Consider the following 21,987-nt stretch of genomic DNA (forward strand, 5'->3'; position numbering starts at 1 on the left):
ACAGAAGTCAGCGCGCATCGCGACTAAGTCGATCCGCAAGTCGGAAGACGCAGCGGCAGCAGCAGCAGCGGCGGCAGCAACAACTAGCACGACCACAGGACGACGAAGTTCACAGGTCGTAAGCAATCATCATCATCACCATCATCATAATCAAAATCATCCTCAGCAGCAATCGACGGAGCTGTATCCTGGTTTAAACGATCTTTCGGATTTTCTAGAGGCGTTCCCTCTAGAGGTTATTCGACACTTCACATTGCTACGAGAAGTAGAGGCGAAGTGTACAACATCGACGACGATGCTCTCTGCACTCATTCCTCAATTTCTTGAGTTGCCGTTGTCCGATCCGACAAGAATCCCGATGCTGGACGAGGTCCGACAAGTGATTGCAGACTTGTTAGGATGCTTTGAAGAGAAGATTCATGTTGCTAGTTCTGCCGCCGAGGCGGTCTCTCGTCAGATGGAGCGGCTTGACGATGACTTCGACAGAATCACAAAAGGTGGAGAGATTCCCGATACTGTCATTTTTGGACCTGCTCATCATCCCGCGTTGATTGGCGACGGAAGTGGTAAAACAGAAGAGACAAAGACTCAGAGCCAGGCTAGCGTTCGTTCAGAGTCCAGACGAGAGGCAATTGCAGCAAAGAAGGCTGCGCAAGCCGCTGATGATGCTCATTTTGAATCAGCTGTGACGAATAGCAACAGCACTGGCAGCAATTACGGCAACCACCACAACAACACTAGCAATATCAGTACCAGCAATAACAGCACTAGTAGTTCCAGCAAGAAACGAACAAGCGAAAAAGCCGACAAACATGAGGTTGAACAACTTCACAATTCACATAGCCATTCCAGTCAACCCCCCTCTAAACGGCGCAAAAATGCATCAAGCGATGGGCATGCTGGTTCAGTTCAATCTGGCACTAACAACGGCAGCAAACGCGAAGTTAGTAAGAGGGAAAATGGCACTACTAGCTCTGCCTCGAGCACTCCTGCGCCATCTTCTAGCGCGAGTTCAACTGGTGTTACGTCTGTCGCGGCAGCTGATTCGAAGGTTTCTATGAGTGCCTTGTCCTCGGTGGCCGCGATTGAGAGCACTCGATCCGCTTCTCCTGCTCGGTCTAATGGTTCGAGTGGAAATCGGAAAAACACTAACGGCTCAAACTCGAATAATGGAAATGGATCAACAACCACTCGAGGAGGGGCTACAGGTCGGTCAGGATCTCGGCGACCGGTTGCTAATGGTAACCCAGCAAGCACAGTGTCAGGTTCATCATCAGGCATCAACAGTGGAAGTAATTATATCTCTGGTAAAGGAGTGGAAGCGGTTTCTCCGCAGAATGATACAGAAACAGAACAAGTATATTGCTACTGCCAGCAGGTATCCTACGGAGAAATGGTTGCATGCGATGGCCCGGATTGTAAACTGGAATGGTTTCATTTGCCTTGTGTTGGACTAACTGCTCCGCCAAAAGGACAATGGTTTTGTCGAGATTGTTCGCTTAAGAATGCGAAGAAGAAGCGGTGAGAATAGATATGAAGTAGTTAGGAGTTTGACCTTGATTGATTGAAATATATTTAATAGGAATACAAGAAAATTTGAACAAATAAAGTCACTCCCGTAAACGCCTACGCCTATAACTGTATCCCCGCTGACAAATGGCTTAGATCCGTCCAGTTTTTACTCTCTCCGTTCCGATTAAGACATCTTTCCCGTATTTGGACTCTGCATCTGTTTCGAGTCCATCCAGAGATTGATTAGTGCGTCGGCGCCTTCGCTCAACGACCCAACCGCTATGTTTCCTGACATAGGCCACTACTTCTCGCATCGGCTCATCGTAGTCATCGTCATACCGTTCACTGATGGGTGAGAGTGAGGGATTGTTTGAAACGTTAGTCTGCTGATTCGATAAGCGGGTGGTTGTATATGGGGATTCGTCCAATATGAGATCGTCGACATTGGCACCGACAGCGTTAACTTCTTCTAGAAGGCCATCGTCGTAGAAGTCGTTCATGTCGTCGACAGCAAAATCGTCTGTGAATTCAAAGGCCGTAAGTTCGGCAAGTTCATCAGGTGACGAATAGAGTTTTAAGGCGCCAGAATAGCCATTTGCATAGCCATTTGCATAGCCATCAAGTGATGGCCGATCAGATGGACTTTCGTCATCGGATGGTAGATCTACATCAGACCCGACAACATCTAATTGATGCGGATATCCTGGTGTAGGGTCTCCAGACATAGATATGTGAGTCACTTGGGAGGCATCAGAGTCGTTACGGAACAGTAGAGACTCTGTAGTCATAGTTCCTGCGTTCGACGAAGAATCTTCAAACGAGAATCGGCGACGCGAGGTTGTAGATGACTGCCGAGTGGCATTTGTAGGTGCCCTCGAAATGGCTCCATGACTGATATGGCTTGCCTGACTCACTTGACTGGTGCGACTGGGTTTGTCTGAGAATGCGACAGAAAGTCCACGCGCTGATTCTTGACTAGAAGCAAAAAACTTCTCGACGGCAGATTCTATTGCTGGGTATTCACGCTGTGCTAGGTCAGGATTTCGGAACTTGCTTGCAGCATGAGTTGGGTGGATTTCCGTGAGCTGTTGGTCCAACATCGTGTCCTCCTGCTTTGGTCGTCCGGAAACAATCGAGAGCAGTCCCCGAAACGTACTCTGAGTCCGACTTGTACGCACTTGGACAGTAACTTTGTTTTTCGCCTGATTGCCTCCACTTCCCCAGTCATAAGTCCGGGTGCCGTAAATAACCCCAGCTTTTATTGCTGCTTCGCGCTCTCGAACCATGGCCGTTTCTGGGGACTCCATAATTCTCATCGTTGCTCGCCGAACAAGAGGAGGAATAATAAATTTGGCTAGCTTTACTTTGTTTTCCGAGAGGCTCGTTGGGCCGGACGAATTTGTCGAGGTAGTCGACGTCGCCGTAGTATTCGTCCATGCCGATGAACTCGATATCCGTGGTGCAGCCTGGCCAGCACTGCCGCTGCTGCCATCACTCGATTTTGACTCAAAATTACTGCTCTTGGATTTCGATTTCCGCTTGCGAGTGCGAAATATTCGCTGAGGAAAGAGCATCTTAGGCGGAGGTGCAACTTTCCGACTATTCGGAGTATATCGACTTCTAAGGCACTGCTCAAATATCTTGTTTTTTTTTGATTGTCTAGATATTCATACCTATCACACCTCGTAGTGAAAGGACTTAATTATTCCTCAACCAATTTAGTGAGTTTCAAAACCTTCGCAAGATATAATTAAGGAAATTTCGATGACTGAAAGCGATGTCCGCATCGCGAGACCTTCGGCCTGGACGCCGCATTGGGTATTGCTAAAGATCTCCCAATCCGGATATGGAGAATCGGATTATATCTACAGTTTATAAAATAACACAATATAATATGGTTTTGATTATTATAATTTATTGTACAATTATGAAGTTAAGCGGCTGCAACACTAGGCCGCCGACGGCCTTCGCGCTCAAGAGGGGGCAGTTGCACGTTTGTGTACGCTTGAGGTTCGACGATAGGCGAGACAAGACCGCGACTCGCGGCAAAGTTAGAACTGCGCATGATTGAGGGATCCGGCTGGTAAAATTCGTCTACTATAGGATGCATCAAGACAGTCTGGTTATTGATTGTCAAAATTGTGTTTGTTGGGATGGTCACCCAGTCGCTCCGCTCAAAGGTAAGTGGTTCTGACGCAACCAAAATCACATCCTGTCTTCTGTCTCGACGTTCCATACGGTATTGTCCAGGCATGTATTCGATAAACTTTGAGCCCGTAGAAAAATGTAATGACGCGGCTTCTTCAGTGCTAGAGGTTATATATCGTGTAACAACAACAGAATGTCCGTCCGTCACTGCAAAGTTGAGCAACGACGGCTCAACGGCTCCTTCTTGCTTTACAGCAGCTTCCATAGTCCACGTCCGAATATACCCAATCGTCAATTCCATAGCCTGACGAAGAACTGCATGTCCAAATCCGCTCGGTCTCGGCGACTGTTTCGGATCCGCACCAAGCTTATCCAACGTATCGAGAAACAATGCGAAGGCCCACTCGGAATCTGTGCTACCTTGAATGAAGCAAAAATATTCATCTTTTAAGTGCTCGGAAAACCGTCGTTTGATTTGCGAAAAGTTCGCAATCTGGCCATTATGCATAAACATGAAAGAGTGAAATGAAAAGGGATGGCAGTTTGTTTCGGACAAAACTCCCGCCGTTGATGCCCGAACATGTGCAAACACCATAGAAGACTTTGTCTTTTCCGCTAATCGCGCTAGATTCATGTTGTTCCAAGCGGGGGTAGTCGCGCAAAAAATGCAGGGCTCGTCGCCCAGTTCGACGTCTTCCTCGGGCGTATAGTAACCTACGCCAAAGCCATCTCCGTTAATAGGCCGTCGAGTGTCTATTCGTAGTCTAGAGTCGTAGGATTGACTAATATATTAGCACTATTTCTCCATCAGTATTAATAATATTTGTAATACTTTATAATCGAATGCTCCGGTCGTGTGAGCAGATGAGCTAGCAGTATCGGATCTCGGCCTAAATCCTTCAATATTCGAACTTTCATTCACAAACCAAACAAACCTTTATATATAAGAAATCGGCACATTACTTTATTTTTCTATTCTAACAATCTCTCTTCTTGTTTCGGATCCAGGTTTCAATAAAATTCCGTCCGGTTTTCAAATAGCTGAGAAATGATGTACTTGATGCTACTTAGTGCAAAATCAAATCACGTGTGTAGTTACCGTGTAAACTCCCGTGGAGTAATATTTTTGTTGGCTGGACCCTAGAGCATAACGACTAGGCGATAATTAAGTCTCTACAAGCCTTGAAAGAAGAGGCAGGAGGGAAAGAGACAACAAAGGTCATTAAGCGATGAGGAATTATCAACCAAAACTAAAAACTGTTGTTCATACAGCGAGGCGCCGGTCATCGACGCTATCGAATCGTAATCCCGGAACAATATCACGAGAAGAATATGAATGTGTGTCTGGACTAAGCAATTGTACCCCGTATTTTCAAAGCTCATTGCTAAGTCGAAACGGCGCGATAATGACTGCTGGAGCCACGAATTCATTTCCGTTTTGTACGAAATTGCCAAAGTTATCTGCTCGACCAGTAATTCAGATCCCGGCTGCTGCTACGCTGATAAGCGCCCTTGCCGAGCGGGATTCCTTTGGCGTCTGGCAGGCGTATTTACAAATAAAGGCGATTCTACAGGATGCTTCAAGCTCGCTAGCATCTGCTGAAATTAAACACGCAGCGTTGCTGATCGTGTCGGATAGAAGACTATTTACAGATGTGCTGAAGACTCTTGATGCACCAGTGCTATTAGTTCCTTTCCATTTACGGACGATCCGCCGAGCCAAATCGGAGACGTCATGGAAGCATTTCAAATCCGTGGATTCGTTAGCTCTGATTGACTCATCATCGTTTCAATTGCCAATCTCCTCTGCTAGTTTGCTGCCGCTCGAGCGTTTTCGGTCAAGCGGGCTATTCGAGGAAGTCACATACGTCGAGCTCACAGAGTTTTGGACAAGATTACACACAGTTCTTGAAGATATTGTTTCGATATATGGGAAACTTACGCGCGATGAATTGAGTCATTGGTTGAACCAAGCGCGTGCATGTGATGAAACAGAGGAGTTACACAGTATCTGGGAAATCATTCTTGGAGGCAACGACGCACTCAAACGATGGAAAGAGCTTCGCGATCAGAAACTTAATCATTCGAATCCTACAAAAAGATCTTTGTCTTCTGCTTCTGATGAAACTCATTCTTCTCATCAAATGGATGTTTTCGAGGGTCTAGCCGAAGAAGTAGCTGCTGAGATTGGATTTGCAAACCGGTCCCGGTCAGTGAGCACGTCGCCTTCAACGTCAGTTTTGAATCACGAAGCTGTTCTAGAACACAAGGATTTTGATCAAGCCGATGTCAGAATGTGGAATACTTATATCTCAGGGATTAGTGCGACAAAGTCTAATTCACTTAAAGTTGTTCAAGGCTTTGGCGACATCGCCAACACTCCTGCCGACCCAGCGTTCAACCCAAGCAGTCGTGACAGTTCATGGGTATCCGCCGCGCTGAAACGAGAACATAAATCAGTGATACTTGATGAGCCTCGAGAATCTATATTCGAATCTGTTTCCACCGGTGACCTGACCGCTGAAGTCGCCCTCGAGGAGCTCCGGAAAGACGCCGTGCTAGCACTGCAACTAGTCGAGCTCATGATCACATCAGGTGTACTCCCAGATTCCGTCACGTACGAAATTCTTCTACTCTCGTTTGCTAAAGCTGGCGACCTGTCTAGCATGCGCGAAATCATTCGGTCGATATGGAATATCGACTTCTCGATAGATAACAACGAACAGCCAGATCCAGCTATCATCCAGAAGTTGAAAGATCCGGCTCGACAAGTAAACTTGTTCAATCGCAATTATCCTTCTTCAGTCACGCTTATATCAATCAAAAACGCATTTCAGATCAATAATCGTCCTGACCTCGCAGCCACCGTCGTGCAAGCTTTTCTAGAAAAGTATCTGATCACAAATAAGTCGCATTTTAATCATAATTTATAATTTCGTTGAAAATTATTATTTTGAAATATATTTCTAGTTCAATCCATATTACAATACAAAACTGTGCTCCATATCTCTCCCACCCAAAAACATAAATAACACCAAGACAAATTAATAAAATCAGGACGAAATAACCTCATTAATCATTTCAAATAACTGTTTAAACACGAAAGGCTTAGATAGGTATCGATCAGATCCTGCATCTGTCATTTTTGACACATGTTCTTGCCGTGCGTTCGCAGACACTGCGATGATAGGAAGCCGCTTCTTTTGATGCGGTTTTTTATGAATCTGACCGCGTTGCTCGAGCTCACGGATCCGTCGAACTGCTGTGATCCCGTCCATGACTGGCATTTCGCAGTCCATCAAACAGCAATCGGGATAATCGTCTGATAAAATCGAATTGATCGCTTCTTGACCATTGTTTGCAACCACAGTTATGAATCCGGCATGGTGCAGCCATTTGCAATATAGTGACTGATTAATTATATTATCCTAGTTTCTTAGCATTTTATTTCATATATCTTCTCTGGCCACAAGCTCTTAACTTACCTCCACAACAAGAACTTTGGTACTTTCCATTGGCGTAGGAGGCGTCTTTAGCAAGTCTGACGGTGCACTATCTGTACTCGATCTCGGCGTTAGTGGAGACTCGACTACTTTCACTTTGATATAGAAAGTAAACTCTGAGCCACCATCTATACTACTCAAGGCAGATATCTCGCCTCCTTGACTTTCGACGAGTTTCCGACAAATATGCAGTCCCAGACCTGATCCGCCGTAGTGCTCGTGCGTACGTGGCTCGAAGTTTGACGTGAATCTTTGAAATGCAGAAGCAAGAGTTTCAGAACTCATACCAGAACCAGAGTCTTTTACGCTATAAACAATGAAAATATACTTTTGCTCGTCTGGTTCGACCTCCTCCGGTACGGGCTGTTTGAAAAACGCCGGTGACTCTGACAATCGCGCTGCAAGTTCTGCATAAGATGTCGACCGTTTCATATCCTCTGACGATGAGGGAGGTAGCTCTCGGCTCAATCGAATCGGTGAGACATGATTACTCTGTGTAAAACTGGCAGTTAGACCAGACCCAGATGGTTCGACTGTAGATGAAGAAAGCGACAACGGGCTAGTATCACTCATTGAATCATCCGTGTTTAATTTCAAAGACTGAGAATCCTCGTTCGATCCTAGCATGCTTGATGGATTCAACGTATTAAGAGCAGTAGTAGAAAAGGATTTTGAGAACGCCGGTATTGACATACGTTTAGGAGGAGAGGTTGAAGCTATACTCTGCAAGCTAGTCGAACTTCCTCGGCGATGCGATTGAACGTAAAATACAGGATTGTTTTGACTTTGAAATACAGGCTTCTCTAAAGATGCATCCACTTTAATGGTCAGCTTTTTGATTTCACTTTGGCCTAATCCCTTCATTGCATTACAGACAAGATTTATCAAAATCTGTGAGACTCGCCGTGGGTCCATTTCAACAGTGTCGATTTCGAATTGACGGTATAAGTCCCCTATTTCCGTGATATAGGTTATACCCTTACTTCGTAAGTCATTTTCATACATCCTGAGAACTTTAGTCGGCAGTTCAATCGGTCGACAAGGAACAGGACTGATTGGAAATAACCCAGATTCCATTTTACTCAAATTAATCGTATCATCAATAACTTCCTTCATGTGAGACGTACATAGATCTATAGTTGACAACGTATCACACGAGTCTTGAAGATTGGTCCGTAAATCATTATAATCTAATTGCGAGGGTACAGACATGTTGAGCCTGCCGACTTTGTCTCGCACGATCTCAAGGCTAAGCATAATCGCGGACAAAGGATTCCGTAATTCATGAGAAATTGCGTCAATGAAATATTCCTGTTGCCTTCGTCGTTCTATGGCCTCATCTGCGCGTTGACGTTGGAGTGCCTCGGTACGCTTCCGTGCAGTGATATCGGTCCATATACCGATAATCTGAGTCAGTCTACGACCACCGGAGTCGTCTAATTCAGCAGATAGCGTACTCGAACACCATCGCTCCATATTTGGTTTATCACCTGGCCGAGGTTTCCAGCGGAATTCGAGTCGCTCTGATCGTTCAAATATTCCGTGTAACATTCGCTGCCAAAAATCGCGCACAGACTTTCGATCACCAGGGTGTACAGAACTTACCCAGAAGGAAGGATTTGATTCCCGAGGATAATTTGACATTGAGTACCAGGCATCATTCGCCCAGAGAATCTCGCCTGTTGGATTTGCTAAAACAAGACCGGCGGGTAAAAGCTTGGCCATTCGACTGAATCGGCCCTCGCTGATGCGCAATTGCTGTGTACGTTCTTGGAGTTGCTTCTGAAGCTCGATATTCTTCTCGTGGGTGAGTGCTACCTCCGAACTAAATTTATCTGACGCCTCAGATAAGTAGCGCAAATTATTGATTCCAGTAGCAAGTTGGCGACCTAAGAGTTGAAGAAAAAGCTCATAATGTTCATTCCAATCAGCACGGGGATTCAATCCGATGATAGCAGCACCAACAGCGTAATTATTATCGCACATAATTGGTAGGAAAACCAAAGTCTTTACCTCGTCACTCCAGCCGCGAGTGGGATCATATTCGATGAAAGAGCGGAAATCATCTGCTTCAGTGATTATATGAATACCAGAAGCTGTGACTTCAAGAATGCCTTGTTCCAGAGGATCAGGCTCCATCAAAGAGCCAGAAATCACAAGCGGCATATTGCGAAGACTAAATCCACATCGATAAAAGAGTGTGTTGCTTGAAATGTTGGGATTGCTGTCGTGAGTGTAAAGAGCGAATAAAGGGATGTCTTCGGCGCAATGCTGTCTAATGGTGGTGACCGATTCAATGTAGTAATCTGTGAGTTCTTCTGCGAGGGCGGTGGCATCATATAGATCACGTAGAACGTGCATACGACGTTCATAAAACACACTTTCAGTAGTATCTTTCGAAGTTGCAAGAATACCCGTGACCAAACCAGTTTGATCAATGACAGGAGTTAAGACCCAGCTGAAATAGGCTTCATATGGACTGTTGGGTATTCGACCAGGCTTGTTTGGTCTATGAAAATCTAATAGGTTTGACACGGTGACAGTTTTGGCCGTCTCAGAGCAGGATGCTAAAGCGTTCAAAAGCTCATCAGGAAACTCAATGCAAGAATTCAGTTCGTCAAGAGTTCTACCGACTAACAGAGACGATTCGAAGCCAGATGTTTCGCAGAATGCAGCATTGAAAATTGATACTAGGTCTCGATTGTAGAGCAGCACCGCAGGTTCCGGCATCGATAGTGTGAGAGCATAGTAGAACGACAGCAAAGGTGACCATTTTTCCGGCGGTCCTAGAGATGTCGATTCCCAAGGGAAAGCAGCACAGAGCGCAGCATGCTCAGAGTCTGCTACTGCGGGAGGCAGCCCCGCAAGGTTAGGCTGCTGCTTTTGCTGCTGATTAGATCCGGGCATCCAAAAAAGCGCGGAAACACAGCACTCGGCCAAACTCCGGAGAAAGTTGACGCTGAAAAAAATGCCACGGCAAATATGCGGAGTAAGCGAAAGACGGGCGAATTTCAGGAACTCTATGCAAGTCTTAGAAAGCAAAATAGCTCTGGATCTCGAGAAGGTTGGAAGGTGAGTTTGTGAGCACGTGACTGCTATTGTTGATAAGCGTGGAGATGAATGAGAACAGAAAAGTGGATAGTGGAGCTGGAAGATTGAAGATTAATTTATATGAATGTATTTAAAACTATTTGGAAACTTTTGAGGCAACATACTATCGATTATGAAAATGGTAGCTGCGGAGAAGCTTGGAATGGTGAGCTACAGCATTTAGTCGAGTTGACCGAATGGAGGTCGGCATGTGACAAAATTGGGTGAAACTTGATTGGATCTTTAGGAATTTAGAGATATGTAACGGAAAAGACAAAATTTGAACGAAAATAGAATAAAAATATACAAAAAGTAGTTATTGAATTGATATGTTCAATGAGAAGTCAAGAAGGGTACATTAGCTCCACTAGCTCAGTTCAGAGTCGATTGACTGCTTTTCTGGTATTGATGCGCTGCAGATGCTTTGAGTCTGGATCAGATTTTCAGTGATATGCTCCAAATAAATAGTCAGTGGCATATCGTTATTCAACTTGAAACGGTAAGTATATAAAAATTTGGGTTCGCCCCGTAGTTGGAAAATCATAATTGATGACTGTAGATCATTGGGACATCTTGACATACCCCGGATCCGCAGGAACCAGTTGTCTGCGTTAAATATCAAAACCAAAGAAATTGATGTTATCTCGTTGTCTTGCAAATAATGGCTGTTGGATTTAATTTTAATATACATGTAACACACACTGCTGCTGGTGGAACTAAGTAAGGAGATAATATCTATTCTAAATCACTACGTCAAATCATCATTTCACGAATGGCTAACATGTATTAGCTGGATGAGACGTAAAAGACAGTTAAAAGTAGCTGCCATTTTTTCAAACCTATAAATGAATTTAGATATCTACATGCCAATCTGCGTCGTTATTGCCAAAGGTAGCATTCCTCTTTATTTATCTGTCTGATTTCATTGATAACGTTGCATAGCCGACAGTTTTGAAACCACAAACCGTCTGCCACAAATACTATTTGACTTACGGCGCAATGGCCTGAATTTTTTGTGACTAGCATATAACAATGCTCATTTGTCGACAAAACTAGCAGAATTATAATCGCCTCTGAAAGCGGTACACATATTTCTTTCGTCTCGGCTAGTAGATTATGATAGCAACAAGCTATGAAACCAGAACTGCGCAACAAGAATATTATAATTTAAATATTTTAACTCGTTGGATATTGACAAAGGATCCCGGGAAATAAGTTTCATATTCTCTATGATCTGTTTCCGCACTGTGGAAAAAATTCGGTCCTCACCTTCATCTACATATGCGAGTCATCAACAACTTCTGACTTAGACAGCAAAACAGCTTTAATAAATTAACCAGATAGTGACAGTGATCTATCACAACTTTAATATTTTTCAATTGGAGCTTCAAAAAATAGCAGTCAGACAAAGCGACAATTCTATTCTAGAGGGCCTAGCTCGCCTTGGTCACATGACGGACCAATGACCTTGAACCGACTTCTGCAAATACAAGGGGATAGTGTAAATATCGTGTCAAAATGCAATAGCACTTTTAATTGCGGGTTAAAATTCACCAAAATAGATTAAACTGATTGCATTCAATATTTTACAACTGATCAGGCGGGTTTATGACATAGCCGAAGGTTGCTGCGTGATCAGTCATTTTACGCTGCTCTGGCATAGAGCTTCGTCACGTCGTTGATCTGGTTGTCAGTTCAATATGGCCAATTCACTTTCAAAACGAAATTCGTTTTCGATTCTCACTCAGCAATCGTCCGGTCTAAGGACTGGTGCTCCGATTTCTGCTTCGGCTATATCGCCGCCTTCTTCGTTTTCTAATAACGTTGCGACGTCCATGATGGCATCGTCAAGATCCAGCGTGTACCATCATCGAGCAGCATATTATGAATCACCATGGCCTTTGTTTGCTGCAGATTGGTCGCGCAGCCCAAATCAAAGAGATCAAGGAAGAATAGCAGTGGCTACATGCGCGGAGGATTCTAAAAACAGAGTATGTTTTGGAATGAGCGCTGGAATGGTGATGGTAACTAACTATCCCAGATTCAAATCATTGAGGCAAATACAACTACAGAAATACACAGCTCAGGCCAACAGATCCCTTCTATCGGCCTGTCATTAGCCACAGAGGCATCTCATTCGTATCCATGCACTAAATTACTATGGGATCCTCTTGCTCGGTCGTCTTCATCCATCCAGCGCTTGGCCAGTGCGGGAGATTTTCTCAGAATCTGGGAATTTAATCCAGAAACGGCTGCTCTTCGGCAGAGTCTACTTCTGGCCAATGTAAGTACTCTTGATTTTCAAGTAGATTCTGAATAACAGAATAACTAAGACAAAATAGAAGACAAAATCAGAGCATACGGCTCCGCTGACTAGTCTAGATTGGAATACTACTGATAATTCGCTGATAATCACTTCGTCCATAGATACCACATGTACTATTTGGGATCTCAACACATCTCTTGCAAAAACTCAGTTAATTGCACACGATAAAGAAGTATTCGATGCTCGGTTCACGGTCGGCAGTGTCGACGTATTTGCCTCAGTTGGAGCTGATGGTTCGGTCCGTGTGTTTGATCTGCGAAGTCTGGAACACTCGACAATTATATATGAACCTGCTAATCCGCCGCCGCTACTTCGCATTGCAACGAATCATCGAGACCAGAACATTTTGGCAACCTTCGCCGTCGATTCTCCGGTAGTTCATGTTCTGGATATTCGCTCGCCCGGCACGCCCGTTGTCGAACTCGACGCACATTCAGGACCAGTAAACGCGGTCGAATGGTCTCCGCAAAAACGCAACATTCTCGCATCTGCTGGAGATGACTGCCAGATTCTTATTTGGGACGTGGCTGCCTCGCCAATGGCATCAACTTCTTCTTTGTTATCAACCTCTCGAGGAGATATTGCGCTAGCGTATACAGAGACCTCGGAAGTGAATAATATTACCTGGAATGCGTCTGGTGACTGGGTTTGCTCCGTCGCTGGCCGCGGAGTGCAAGCTATTCGTCTCTAGCTGTGTCGAATGATCTGCTTATTTATTATGAACTACTGTAAATTGACTTGGTAATGCTTTAAAAGACCTAAATTGCTTTGACGTAGACCGCCGCAATGACCCACTTCCCAACAGAGCCGAATACACGGACTTGAAGGCATCACCATGATCGCTTATTTCTGAATTATTTTGTAAAAGATATATTGCTGGAAGTTCTTTAGGTCAGCAGTTTCAAGTGGTACTATACTCGTGATAGGCGGGAACCGAGCTGGAACTGTATGATATGACTGCTTTATGAACGTGTCGGAGGAGTAATCAGTATCACTGTTACTAAATCATCAGGTCGGATACCAAAAGCTACTCGGATACCACCGGGATAATCCAGGATATCATGGCTTCGTTGGCCTCCGATGCGCGGAAAAGACCTGAGCTGCCTACCTTTCGAGTCTCGTATCGTTCGACTTCCGGTGGAGCTTCTTCTACCAATGAGCAACAATTCTCGCCACAGAAGTCGCCGGACAATGGCAAGCTATTGACTGTGGCCGAGCCATCGCTATCTCCAGGGTCGAGAGACCACTTCCATTCAATTTCGTCCTCACTTTCGGATAACTCGTTATCGCCACATCCCACTAATACTTCATTGAATCATACTCTGACTAGACGGCTGTCCATTGGTCTGCAGTCCCGGCATTTAGAGACTAACGCTAGCTCCTTTTTCGCGGGCCCTTTACACTACGACTCGCCAACACCAGAAATCTCTCCATTTTCAACCAGATCTAGGTTTGGTCCGAGTGATGATGATAGCATCGAGTTAATAAGTCACTCTGCTTCTTCCTCTACAAACTATCACGACGATGCAACTTCAAGCAATCAAAGTCTGTCACTATCTGGGTCGACTTTTGCACCTTCTCTCAGGAAGGAATATGGAGAATCCCCCTCGTTTGTGGATTTGAACGGTGCTCAGGATAGTATTGCAGATGCAGATATTGTTCGCGTTACTAGTTTGATTGTAAATGCCAATGACTCAGCTACTACGACAAAGAAAATCAAGGACCAGCAGCAACGTATTAAACTTGACAACGGACGGTGTAAGTCCAGCTTATTATCTATATTTTAATTTCGATTTTAATACAAATAGATTGTGAATGGACGCCTGCCCGGTTATCGAGGATCAAGCATACCAAATTATGGTTTGATCTTCACAGTACAGCTATTGAGCGAATGCTAAAATACGATGGTCCGGGAGGTGTGGCTCATCCAGGAATTGACCATGCATATAATTTGCTTCAGATCATCCGGAATCGAGATGTTCGACATGGCGAGACTATTGTACAAGAGCACCAGATTCCCAAACTAGCCACTAGCACCGGACTTCATCATTCGGACGAGAAGCTATTGTGGGAGATCAATGTCGACGAGTTTTTTGAGGATCTGAGCTGGAGACAGCGAGGCTGGATATATATGCGAGATCGAAAGGGAAAACTGATTTATCCTCGACCATCTAGCCAGCGATTAGCCTCTGATGTATCTATTCGGGGAGTTGGCAAGCGGCATAATCGGGCTTCCAGTTCTATGACTTCAGAATCTGGGACGTATCCCGGGAGTAAATCTGAATCTCTTCTACATCTGGGCCATCGACCGCATCTCCATCACCACCACCACCACCAGCATCATCATCACCACCACGAGCAAGACAGCTCGAATGATAGTGCCGAGGCTGAGAGCAAAGGCAAAACGAAACTAATTCCCGGACTACATATTTCATTTACTGGATCCGGCCAAGTTGAGCGTCGCAAAGAATGGGATGTAAATTTTGACTCTTCACGGACTCGCGAGAAAAAGAAATCTCGAGATGAAAAACTACGAGAAGAGCTCGCCCCAGAGGAAGGCCGCGATGGCTACCCTAGAGCGTTGAATTATTCTGGCTCCGATATTCAAATTAGCCAGCAATCAAATTACCCGAATTCCGAAATTGAGGAAGATATTAGTGATGACGATCACGAAGGTAACGGCGATGTAGCACCAAATGAAGCAGAGTATTCGTCTGAATCTTCAGAAGATGGAGATTACTCACAAGATGAACGTAAGTCATCAAACGGTAGTACGCAATATCTGTCAGAATCCGGACCAGAAGACTCGTCGCGGTTCATGTATTCATTTCGCCATCGAATGGATCGAATTCGAGGACGAACAACGACGACACCCCCTTCGACCTCGACGCCTTCACATTCGCCTGCGCCGTCTGTTGGTATTTCTCGTGCATCGTCGCCATCTAAATCGTCTTTGGTTTCGACCGATTTACCAATGACGGATGCGAGCGGGCTGTTGACAATCAACAAGAGTGGTGGAGTGGCTACAGCTGCTTCGTCTAGTGTTAGTCTTCCTCATGATATCAAACTATTCGTTCCTGTGAAGCCGCTATCAGTATTAGATAAGAGAGTGAGTCGGAGTCCCGAGCGACCAATAGTAGATGTCAAGTTTACATCAGCGCATGCGCCTTCGCTGCCTACTTCTCCGGTGAAAGACAATACAATGACACATAAAAAGGAAGGAGGATCAGTTGCCGAGGAAGACGAACGCGTCAAATCTGTTATCCATGCGGAATCCGACCGGACGGACGTTATCGCGACAGAGAAGAGAGAACGTAGATTACAAGGAATTATAGAAGAGTTACAGTCTTTACAATATCGACATCTACAGGCCGGATTTCGCGCCAGTTTATTACACACCAGATACCAAGACTCGCTGAAAACGATTGAAAAACAGGTTGAAGCCGATATCTCGATAGTTGAAGCAGAAACCGATGACAATAGGAACGAGTTCAATCAGACGTTGATTTCGCGACTTGCTCGATCACTAATTCGGTTTAACCAGGACGTGCTGTCAACTCGTTTAATGTCTACCTCACTGATATTGACATCTCTGTCTACACATACGGATAATCTTACATCGCAGATTGATCACACTTTTCGAAACCGATTTGATCTTGCGATTTCGTCGGTCGATCAATTATCATCCGAAGTAACTTCGATGAATTATAGTGCCCTGAAAATCAACGAGCAACTTGAGGAGGTTGAAAAGAAGTTTGTCGGATTACGTCGCAAAGCGTACATGAAGGCCGAATTTGAACAGCTGGGATACGCTGTTCTGGAACAGCTTGTGACAATGTTACTGTGGGGTGTGTGGGGAGTCGTATCACTCTTAAGACTCGTCCGGTCTGTTGTTCGAGGTGTATGGGTTCTTAGTAAATGGTTCTTTTGGTGTTGATTAGGTAGATTATGTAGCATTGCATTCAAATGGGAAAATAATAATATTTAAATTATTCTAGCTAGTACTTCAAATAATCTGTGTCCTCGGGATCCAGCCCAAGCAGCCGATCAACAAATTGGCGGACTATTCGATTGCCCCATACGTCCTTCTTGATTTCGTCAGGCTTCCAGAAGTGCGAACCTTCGTCGACTTGCACGGTCTGAATCATACTCTCGCTCATGGTCTCGTTTATTCTCCGCTTTTCTTCATCGGTCAATTTATAGCCTTGCTTATCGTTGTATTCTGTACCTAGATCCTCTTGAATATTGGCCGGGTCGTCATTGGGCCAACTTTCCAACATGACGTCTACAAACTTGCATCGCTGTGCCGCCGTCCACTTTTCATATCTGCGAACACGAGTAAACGAGTCATTGGTACCGTAGATCAATAAAATTTTTCCATCAGAGAATGGTCTGCTCTGGTGGGCTTTTGCCCGACGATTTCTCTGCAGTTCCTCATCAGTCCGCAGGTTCGATTCAGCCAGCGAGCTTTCACTATCTCGATCATTACTTGCGCGGGATTCTTCGGTAGAGAGGAAAGCTGCCGAAGGTTTCCGAGTCCGTATGTATGCGTCCGCGGCAAACTGTGCAATCTGAGGCTCTACGTCCCTAGCTCGGAACCCAAATGTCAATGCGGCAGCGGTAGGCCAAAATGGAGGGGAAAGCATGAAGAGCGAGAGGTAGATGTCGCGGCGGGCTAGTTCCGAGGCATGTTCGGCTGCAACTTTACCTGCGACCAATCCGCCGTACGAATATCCTGCCAGTAGGACGGTATCAAGCGAAGATGCATAGGCGTCGAGCATATGCGAGACGACCGTGAACATGTCCTGCTGCTCAGAGCGCGAGGTCCACGATGTTCTAGTTGTCACACCCCGAAAATTAAATGCATAGACTACTACCATCGGACCATACGTCTCGATGAACAGCCTAGCCAATGTCCGAACAACTGCATCCGACTTCGAGCCCCCCAGAGGCGGATACGGATGTGCAATTACAATCCCAAGTGTCGGTCCGTCGGCGCCAGACGACGGCATTGCTGTCGGCGGTGCAGGCGACGCTGGCGTAGACGACGAGGACGATCCTGACGTTGTTACCGCGTCCACTGCAGAGCTCAATGGCCGAGCTGTAGGTGCATATGCTGATCGAGAACCACCCGTAGGCATACTGGCATATGTGTATATATCTGTCGCGATAACAGAACTTGACGTGGTCGAACTTGTCCCGGCCCCGACCCCAGTGCCTGAAACAGGCAAGGTTGTGAATGTCGTGTGCACGAGTTCCGATAAAGGCTCGGACCTGTCGCGTGTCGCCTCAAAAGAGCGTATGACTGTAGGCATTTTCTTTTTTGATCGAAGATTTTGGTGCTTTTGCTTGTCCTAGAGAACAGCAGAATGTCCTATTTTAGCAAAATATGGAAGTTGGCCTCTTGTTTCCTTCACTTGCTCTGCCCCTCCAACGTCCCATTTGCCCCACGTTTGTGACGTCACTGGTTTCGCATTTGTTGATGCAATCGATTGTACGTCAACAGCGACCGACTAGCTACATATAACAGATATAATAATAATATATAATATACATACATATAAATATATATATATTCGATGTAATGCTCTTCAATATAGATAAATGTGAGATTGAACTATGTACCCGGATAAAAGGAAACAAAATAGTATAACAAAAGGAATCTCAAATGCAAAATGTCATAAGAACACTATCAAAGAAACAAACAACAGATAATCAACAAAAAATAGTAAAACAACAAAAAAAACAAAGATAGACTAATTACAACTCATGCGAACTAGTTCGACTAAGCTCAACACCAATCTGGTCACTATCGATATAGTCGTCGTCCACTCGGGCAGATGGCATTCGATCCTCATCTTGATCCTCAACTTCTTCGTCTTCGTCATCTTCGTCCGATGATCCAAATCGGTCAGGCGTCATTTGCTGCGACATATATCGTGACCACTATAAAAGTCCTATAGTTAGAAAATCAAGCATACCAAAACCTCACAAACAGTGGATAAAACATACATGATCGTTGCTTTGACCATGACTGGGTCGATTCGATCGATCGTCATCGTCATCTTCATCGTCATCATCATCATCCAAAACAACAACACCAATCCCATCATGATCAGCATATTCAGCTCCTAGCTCACGGTCGTCGTCTCCCATACCATTCACATCAACCATGTCACCCATCGTCAAAAGTAACTGCTGATGTGCAGAATTGTCTGCGTTGGTTCGTGGACCTCCAAGCATGTAGTTGTCGCGAGTACGAATCTGGTTCAGTGTTTCATTGACATAATGATTCCATTTTGCATTTCGCTCAGTCAGATCAAGTACACCCTGTGGTAGCCGTTCAAGGGGACATCGCTGAATACATTTAATCACCTCCTCAGAAATCAGCGTCAGATGGCCCATGTATCCCAGTCTCATCCGCGTCGACGATTCATATTCATCAGAAGCCGTGGTTCCATCCACAATCTGCATAGTAATCTTATCGTTCAAAAATAGATCCAAAATGAGCAATTCACTGCATTCATACTGTACAGGGCCATTGAAAATCTGTTGGATGATATCAAACACAACGTTGTGTAAAAAATTGTTCCATGGAAATTTAAAAAATAGTTTGACAATAGTAGAGACTACTCGATATTCAATCAAATGAGACTTCAGATATGCTCCCACTACAAGATTTGGGTCAACTTCCTGAGGTGAAGTTGTCTCGGCATCCTTGAGAATTTGAAGCTCCTCTTCCAGATCAGGCACTTTCGACCCCACAGCTTCAGATTCAGACTCATTGTCACTTTCTTCTTGACCTGTGGAATCTCCATCTCCACCGTTAACTTCCTTTTTATTCTCAATCTCTTCCGCTTGATCTTCTCGAATAATTTCTGCAATTTTGTCGTCGACATCTCCTGATTTGATCCGACTGATTTCTGCTCCATCGGCATTGCTTCCTTGAATATCACCTTCTTCTTCGGCAGCAGCATCTTCAACAATTGTCGGAGTAGATTGCTTGACGGTACTAGATATTACCGCGGCAGATTCTAGGCTCTCCGGCGAATTAGCCTTTTTCTTACCCAAGCTCCACCAACCTCGTGAATCGGAAATTGAACCCTCCGCAGCCTCAGATTCATCGACAGATAATCCGTGGACAGAGTTACCCAAATCACTGACTGGCGAATCTGTCTGCACAGAACTCGTCTGAACTACTTCCGGTTCAGTATCAGATAAAAGATCGATACTACTATCCGGTAACCCAGCATCTCCTGCGTTGCCAGTAATAAATGTCGAAGCCTCTGTATCGACATCATCAACATCGCGAGACCGTCGGAGCTGCATTCGAATTGTATCACGCTCGATAGCGACAGCCTCTGCGCCAGGATCATTCAACAAAGCCATGTTTGAGCAATGCAAGAGCTCAGCAATCAGCTCACAAATTTTAAATCTTTCAAATCCTAGAGGCTCGATGCTTCCAAATGAAGTCTCGAGCTTGTTATCATGACGTTTAGCTAATAGACTTTGAAATCTTGGAATGTTTTTGGCAAGCACACGGAGTAAATATCCCAAATAAACCGGATCGCGCGAAGATGGCGGATTGGATTCAATAGTCATAGACATCATGGAGACAGGATCGTAATCGGAATTGTTCTTGCGAATAAGCTCAATGATAACTCCAACAGCAGTAGCGAGAGCAGTGCCACCGCTTGAAATCATCTGGTCTGCTAATTGTGCAACCACTGCTGTGCTAACGAGTTCTCGGATCAGTTCGTTGGGACCAATGGATGTAAAGTCATTGGTAGCATTCGCAGAAATAGTGACCAACGCTTTCAGAAAGTCACCCGCTGCAGACTGCGAGTTCGATGGCGTCTCGGCGGTGAGGAAGCCAATGAGGGAGGGAATCAGATGCTGTTCTTGAAGGGTCTCAATAATTCCTGTAGGATTCTCGATCTTGTCTGTACATAAAATCTTTAGCAAAAGATCCATGATCGCAGGTGTGTCGATATGATGCATGAATCTTTCGACAAGATTCGTCTGTGTCTTGAGGAAATCTATCATTTGGTCCGTTTTGCGATCAATAAATTGCTCGTTTGTTTTAGTGAAATAGCCGGCGTAAATTGTATCAAGCGGAGCAGGGTTATCGAGGAAGGTCCAAAATTCATCCAGAAGCTCTGGATGATCCATAACCGTATCTGAAATAGACCATATCTCAGCGGAGAAAATTTCAGTAGCTATGCGTGCATATCTCCAAGCCTTTTCATCATCAATCATGTTCGAGGCATCACCTTCAGGTGAAGCTGCTATGCGAGTCAGACCCAGATCTTCATCGTCCTGATCCATATCATCGTCTTCTTCCATATCGTTCTCCTCGGTTAGACTATCAAGCCCTGCAAGTGCAGGACCTCTAGAGACAGGAGGCAATGACTCATCAGTGTAATGTTCGTCGTCGTCATCATCATTGTTTCCATCGCCTGCGTCTTCAATTTCAACATTTCCATCAGAGCTCAAGACAACATTGTCGGAAAATGTCGAATCTGCATTAATTTGAGATCCGCCGGCAATATCACTACGCATGGTTCCGAGTCCAGCAAGGTTGCTTTCGAAATCGGGGCCTGATATCCGTTGTGAATCATCCTCATTAACAGTCTGTTCTAGGGAATCAGTTGAGATAGAAAAGTTGCTCGATTCCAGTTGATTTTTGTCGGTGGAAGGTTGTGATAATGCGTCAGCAGATTGGGACGCCAAAGCAGTTTCATGGAATGAGTTCTGAGGGTTCCAGTGGGAAACAAATCGCAAAAGCTGCCGCAGATTATCTGGCTCTCGCAGATATTCGATGAGTCGACTGTTGCGCTCGCGGATCTCCTGCAGGATCTCGTCTTCGTCGAGAATGTCTTCGAGAGTGCAATCAGGGCTATCTAGCCGCTTAATGACTCCAGACACTTCGTTTGGCGCGCGAAAGTTATTCGCGACACGCCAGAAAGCCATTTTCCAAAATGGATTTGGAGAAGACTCTGCAACGAATGCGACGTCTGAACAAGAAGTTTCTAGCAAGCGCGTGAGCTCACAAAGAGCAGAAAAGAGAGGTTTTCTTCGTGTTCGTTCTAAGACGGAGTCTCGCACACACGCGCGCACAAACACACAAACACGCCGGCGCTCTGAAGGAAAAATGAACTTTGTAAAAAAGACACAGGAAAACAAGCACAACTAAGCTCTTTCGGCGGTGATTGATTTCCGCTCTTTTTCGTGTTCTTGCACTTGCTTTCCAGTGCAGAAGAACAAGGAAAAAGGCAGCAAACACACGCAGGAAAGGGAACTGACTGGCGCAACCCGAGATTTGGAGACTAGGTGATTCAAGCGAATTGGGTGGACAAGCGAGCCAGACCCGTTATGGTACGGGTCAGTAATTTACGGGTCAGTTCA

General features: G+C 45.1%; 9 protein-coding genes across 9 annotated transcripts; 4 read left to right on the forward strand and 5 right to left on the reverse strand.

The window, feature by feature from the left end:
- Positions 1–226: 226 nt before the first annotated feature.
- Positions 227–1,587, forward strand: V1516DRAFT_668924 (uncharacterized protein). The gene has a single exon (XM_066921086.1). It carries the CDS (start codon positions 296–298, stop codon positions 1,523–1,525), a length of 1,230 nt encoding a protein of 409 aa, XP_066780110.1. The 5' UTR covers positions 227–295; the 3' UTR covers positions 1,526–1,587.
- V1516DRAFT_668925 (uncharacterized protein) lies at positions 1,487–3,271 on the reverse strand. The gene has a single exon (XM_066921087.1). The coding sequence runs from the start codon at positions 3,084–3,086 to the stop codon at positions 1,662–1,664; it is 1,425 nt and encodes a 474-aa protein (XP_066780111.1). The 5' UTR covers positions 3,087–3,271; the 3' UTR covers positions 1,487–1,661.
- A 112-nt stretch (positions 3,272–3,383) lies between these two features.
- Positions 3,384–4,689, reverse strand: V1516DRAFT_668929 (nucleophile aminohydrolase). The gene is made up of 3 exons (XM_066921088.1): positions 4,596–4,689; positions 4,493–4,550; positions 3,384–4,442 (listed from the first exon to the last, which is right to left on the reverse strand). The coding sequence occupies exons 1-3, from the start codon at positions 4,618–4,620 to the stop codon at positions 3,446–3,448; spliced, it is 1,080 nt and encodes a 359-aa protein (XP_066780112.1). The 5' UTR covers positions 4,621–4,689; the 3' UTR covers positions 3,384–3,445.
- Positions 4,690–4,808: 119 nt separating this feature from the next.
- V1516DRAFT_668930 (uncharacterized protein) lies at positions 4,809–6,662 on the forward strand. Its single transcript, XM_066921089.1, has one exon. The coding sequence runs from the start codon at positions 4,890–4,892 to the stop codon at positions 6,591–6,593; it is 1,704 nt and encodes a 567-aa protein (XP_066780113.1). The 5' UTR covers positions 4,809–4,889; the 3' UTR covers positions 6,594–6,662.
- V1516DRAFT_668932 (uncharacterized protein) lies at positions 6,599–10,182 on the reverse strand. Its single transcript, XM_066921090.1, has 2 exons — positions 7,146–10,182; positions 6,599–7,088 (listed from the first exon to the last, which is right to left on the reverse strand). The coding sequence occupies exons 1-2, from the start codon at positions 10,068–10,070 to the stop codon at positions 6,714–6,716; spliced, it is 3,300 nt and encodes a 1,099-aa protein (XP_066780114.1). The 5' UTR covers positions 10,071–10,182; the 3' UTR covers positions 6,599–6,713.
- Positions 10,183–11,747: 1,565 nt separating this feature from the next.
- V1516DRAFT_645757 (WD40-repeat-containing domain protein) lies at positions 11,748–13,341 on the forward strand. Its single transcript, XM_066920179.1, has 3 exons — positions 11,748–12,244; positions 12,295–12,537; positions 12,596–13,341. The coding sequence occupies exons 1-3, from the start codon at positions 11,954–11,956 to the stop codon at positions 13,268–13,270; spliced, it is 1,209 nt and encodes a 402-aa protein (XP_066780115.1). The 5' UTR covers positions 11,748–11,953; the 3' UTR covers positions 13,271–13,341.
- Positions 13,342–13,401: 60 nt separating this feature from the next.
- On the forward strand, positions 13,402–16,568 carry V1516DRAFT_668938 (uncharacterized protein). The gene is made up of 3 exons (XM_066921091.1): positions 13,402–13,525; positions 13,592–14,337; positions 14,388–16,568. Exons 2-3 carry the CDS (start codon positions 13,641–13,643, stop codon positions 16,514–16,516), a joined length of 2,826 nt encoding a protein of 941 aa, XP_066780116.1. The 5' UTR covers positions 13,402–13,525; positions 13,592–13,640; the 3' UTR covers positions 16,517–16,568.
- V1516DRAFT_668940 (Alpha/Beta hydrolase protein) lies at positions 16,541–17,951 on the reverse strand. The gene has a single exon (XM_066921092.1). The coding sequence runs from the start codon at positions 17,892–17,894 to the stop codon at positions 16,578–16,580; it is 1,317 nt and encodes a 438-aa protein (XP_066780117.1). The 5' UTR covers positions 17,895–17,951; the 3' UTR covers positions 16,541–16,577.
- Positions 17,952–18,095: 144 nt separating this feature from the next.
- V1516DRAFT_688864 (SIT4 phosphatase-associated protein-domain-containing protein) lies at positions 18,096–21,845 on the reverse strand. Its single transcript, XM_066923791.1, has 2 exons — positions 18,592–21,845; positions 18,096–18,525 (listed from the first exon to the last, which is right to left on the reverse strand). The coding sequence occupies exons 1-2, from the start codon at positions 21,550–21,552 to the stop codon at positions 18,340–18,342; spliced, it is 3,147 nt and encodes a 1,048-aa protein (XP_066780118.1). The 5' UTR covers positions 21,553–21,845; the 3' UTR covers positions 18,096–18,339.
- Between the last annotated feature and the right edge of the window lie 142 nt (positions 21,846–21,987).

The sequence above is a fragment of the Lipomyces oligophaga genome (genome assembly GCF_038497815.1).
Source record: "Lipomyces oligophaga strain CBS 7107 unplaced genomic scaffold V1516scaffold_1, whole genome shotgun sequence".
In the NCBI taxonomy this organism is placed as follows: Eukaryota; Fungi; Ascomycota; class Lipomycetes; order Lipomycetales; family Lipomycetaceae; genus Lipomyces; species [Lipomyces] oligophaga.

Coding starts and splice junctions, on each gene's coding strand:
- V1516DRAFT_668924 (XM_066921086.1), top strand. CDS start 296: ATGCTCTCTGCACTCATTCCTCAATTTCTTGAGTTGCCGTTGTCCGAT.
- V1516DRAFT_668938 (XM_066921091.1), top strand. CDS start 13,641: ATGGCTTCGTTGGCCTCCGATGCGCGGAAAAGACCTGAGCTGCCTACC. Junction 14,338..14,387: donor TAAACTTGACAACGGACGGT/GTAAGTCCAGCT, acceptor TAATACAAATAG/ATTGTGAATGGACGCCTGCC.
- V1516DRAFT_688864 (XM_066923791.1), bottom strand. CDS start 21,552: ATGGCTTTCTGGCGTGTCGCGAATAACTTTCGCGCGCCAAACGAAGTG. Junction 18,526..18,591: donor ATGGTCAAAGCAACGATCAT/GTATGTTTTATC, acceptor GGACTTTTATAG/TGGTCACGATATATGTCGCA.
- V1516DRAFT_668929 (XM_066921088.1), bottom strand. CDS start 4,620: ATGTGCCGATTTCTTATATATAAAG. Junction 4,551..4,595: donor CCGATTTCTTATATATAAAG/GTTTGTTTGGTT, acceptor TGAAGGATTTAG/GCCGAGATCCGATACTGCTA. Junction 4,443..4,492: donor CCGGAGCATTCGATTATAAA/GTATTACAAATA, acceptor CTAATATATTAG/TCAATCCTACGACTCTAGAC.
- V1516DRAFT_668930 (XM_066921089.1), top strand. CDS start 4,890: ATGAGGAATTATCAACCAAAACTAAAAACTGTTGTTCATACAGCGAGG.
- V1516DRAFT_668940 (XM_066921092.1), bottom strand. CDS start 17,894: ATGCCTACAGTCATACGCTCTTTTGAGGCGACACGCGACAGGTCCGAG.
- V1516DRAFT_645757 (XM_066920179.1), top strand. CDS start 11,954: ATGGCCAATTCACTTTCAAAACGAAATTCGTTTTCGATTCTCACTCAG. Junction 12,245..12,294: donor CGGAGGATTCTAAAAACAGA/GTATGTTTTGGA, acceptor TAACTATCCCAG/ATTCAAATCATTGAGGCAAA. Junction 12,538..12,595: donor AGAGTCTACTTCTGGCCAAT/GTAAGTACTCTT, acceptor AAGACAAAATAG/AAGACAAAATCAGAGCATAC.
- V1516DRAFT_668932 (XM_066921090.1), bottom strand. CDS start 10,070: ATGCCCGGATCTAATCAGCAGCAAAAGCAGCAGCCTAACCTTGCGGGG. Junction 7,089..7,145: donor CCAAAGTTCTTGTTGTGGAG/GTAAGTTAAGAG, acceptor CTAAGAAACTAG/GATAATATAATTAATCAGTC.
- V1516DRAFT_668925 (XM_066921087.1), bottom strand. CDS start 3,086: ATGCTCTTTCCTCAGCGAATATTTCGCACTCGCAAGCGGAAATCGAAA.